The 2,715-nt window shown below is 43.5% G+C and overlaps 1 protein-coding gene across 1 annotated transcript; it reads right to left on the bottom strand.

The window, feature by feature from the left end:
- Positions 1-1,205: 1,205 nt before the first annotated feature.
- LOC121778435 lies at positions 1,206-2,144 on the bottom strand. The gene is made up of 2 exons (XM_042175789.1): positions 1,917-2,144; positions 1,206-1,820 (listed from the first exon to the last, which is right to left on the bottom strand). The coding sequence occupies exons 1-2, from the start codon at positions 2,142-2,144 to the stop codon at positions 1,206-1,208; spliced, it is 843 nt and encodes a 280-aa protein (XP_042031723.1).
- Positions 2,145-2,715: the final 571 nt, after the last annotated feature.

Here is a 2,715-nt window from a genome sequence, read left to right as displayed (position 1 = left end):
GCGTTTGAGTGGTTTGATCTTGTTGATCGACTACATTTCTTGGAAAAGCGCTACAAGACGTTCAATGAGATCCAACGGCTGGAGGGAACCTCATGGGATGCGTCGACCAACACGGTCATTGTTAGAGCTCCAAACTGGGATGAAGCTCTTGAAGTAAGTTCCATTACTATAATCTTTCTTTTATAGGAGAAGGCTAATTTTCATCTGTCGTGTAATGAGAAGGGATATTGTCTCATTCAGTGCAAGACTCTACCTAAGTAATAACCATTGTATTATTGCAGCGAAACCCGCTGCTAGGAGCATACCATGAACATGGTGACCCCGCATACAGACAACTCTATGAGTTGTTTGCACTGAATGTCGTCAAAGAAGAGCATGAGCCCACCGTGATCGTGCTATCCGAGTCTTGTCAACCGGGAGGACAAGTAGCTGCAGGGCCGTGGGTTATGGCACCTCCCAGGGACACAGGTGAGGTTAATAGCGATCATCCGTTCTCCCTTGCCCGGCGGAAGCTAATGTTTGACGACGGTAGCAATGTGGACCGGGAATCCACAAACAAGAAAAAGGGGCCTCGTATATTACCAAGAGAGTTCCCACCCAACAGCCCGAACTATGCCCTCTCATGTGCATCAAATAGTCCCGTCCCTAAGTGGAGGATGCCACGCAAACCCAAGATTTAACGGGGGGCTTAGTGTCAAAGGCTTTTGACAGGCAACTTAGTAATATGACAAGTGCCTTCGAGAGCGATTCTGTTATTAGATTATGGACTATATTATAGGTTGAATGTCAGTGTTCTTGCAGAGCAAGAGCTGTTTTTACCTAATCAAATGACATATTTTGCGGCTATGTATCGTTTACTAATCATCTACAAACTCTTTTATCATTCAAGCAAATTTGGTTGGTTTTGTAAGCAGACGGCAAATGTTGTAGATCAGACAATTGATATAAATGAGAGATAGGCAAATTCATGTAAAAATTACATGACATAATAATATACATAGAGAGTCCAACATATTATCAAAAGGTTCAGTTATAATAAACCATAATGCGTCTGCTTAAGTACAAACCAAAAGACAACCATCTTCAAATACTACACAAAAACAGTCAGTAGATTTTATAATACAAAAGTCTATCATATTTTAGGTCCTACATAATTGAGTATAGTTGATGGTCGCGATGCAGGCACAATCTGCGCTTAAGCCTGACTAGGTGCGACTCTCCTTTTCCAGGACCCGCTTAACGTATCCGGGCTTCAAACCGTCAGGGAGACCTGTGAAAATCTCAAGTCTAGAGTTCTCCTTGCCAATTATATCGCAAAGATCGTACCTTTCGATCTCAGTCAGTTCAGGTATGTCGCACAGATGACGAAATATTTCTTTTCTTGCTTTCCCGAGATCCATTTCGTAGCCAATCCGCGCTGCCAGAGTGTCCAAACGCGCGTTCGTCTCAGAGTGCATCTTTCCAAGCATTTCGACGATACCAGATTCGTCATCGCTAACTTTGCGTTTGCGCTTATGCTTCGGAGGAGCCGGTGGGGGACCGTTTGTGTTCTGTCCGCTGTGCGCACTACTATCATCCACGACATTGTTCCCAAACGTTGCATGAACTTGCTCGTAACCGATGAAATCGTCGAAGCTTGGGTGGTAATCAGCAGTACTCTCACCGATATCAGTCACAGGCTCATCTGGAGAGCTATTCTTCGCTGCCTCGGCTACTCCTTCGGCATTTTGTCCAGTTGCCCTATCTTTCCCGAAGATAACCTTCCAGTCATCCCAGAATGGCCAAGACTTTGTGCGCATTTGGCGAGCCTCTTTGTCTTGCTGTGGGGATAAATTAAAATATGCACATTATTAGATAAATTGACAAAGAACATAGCTAATAAAATCAGTTTCAAGCGACTGAGATGAACCACAAACCTTGACGATTTGATCCCATTGATCATCAGAGCAGTCAATCTTGAAATCTCCGTGCACATTGAAACCAACTCCACTCCGGTCCAGGATGTTTGACAGCAGGTTGTAGTTCCTTTTCAACGAGGTTAGCTTAGATTGAATATGTGGATTACCTTTTATATCAGTTCTCGGGAACTCCTTTTGCATCAATTCTTCAAGTAGCCACCTCGGAACCCATTGTCCGATTTCCATCCAAGCGCCACCAACTCCTTCAATGCAGAGATGAGGACCGCTTCTTCGCAGTCAGTCCAAGAACGACGCCCTCTTTCATTCCTCTGATAACTGGACCTGCGGTATTGGCTACTCCCTGAGACACATTGCAAAACAAGTAAATCAAATTCACAACCCGTGTTGTGGCCTAAACTGATTTCGTATACAGACATGAGTATGTTCTCAACAACCCAAACCTTGAGTCCCTTGAGTGCCTTGACTGAAGTCGGTATTTGGGCCAACTCTTCGAGAATCAGCCATAGCTTCATATCAATGGAAGAAATAGCAGGATTCACAGTCAGAACACACAAAAATATCGATTACCATATTTGAACTAACCTCGGAGAGACTTGCGAAGTCGCCGCTGTTGTCGAAAGCTTTTACGGCTGCTGAAATTTCCCGCTAGACTGCTGATAAAGAAGGAGGGAACTGCTTTTAATATTGTTGCAATTTTGATATAACCATAAAACCCTATGGGCATTAAAGTCATTGCATCTAATATGTTTACTACAATAAATGAAACCAAACATTGTTTCAAGCATTGATTAATTCA

This window comes from Salvia splendens, chromosome 2, assembly GCF_004379255.2.
Source record: "Salvia splendens isolate huo1 chromosome 2, SspV2, whole genome shotgun sequence".
Lineage (NCBI taxonomy): Eukaryota > Viridiplantae > Streptophyta > Magnoliopsida > Lamiales > Lamiaceae > Salvia > Salvia splendens.
Note: the sequence above shows the minus strand (reverse complement) of the source record. Positions and strands in the feature narration are given on the sequence as shown.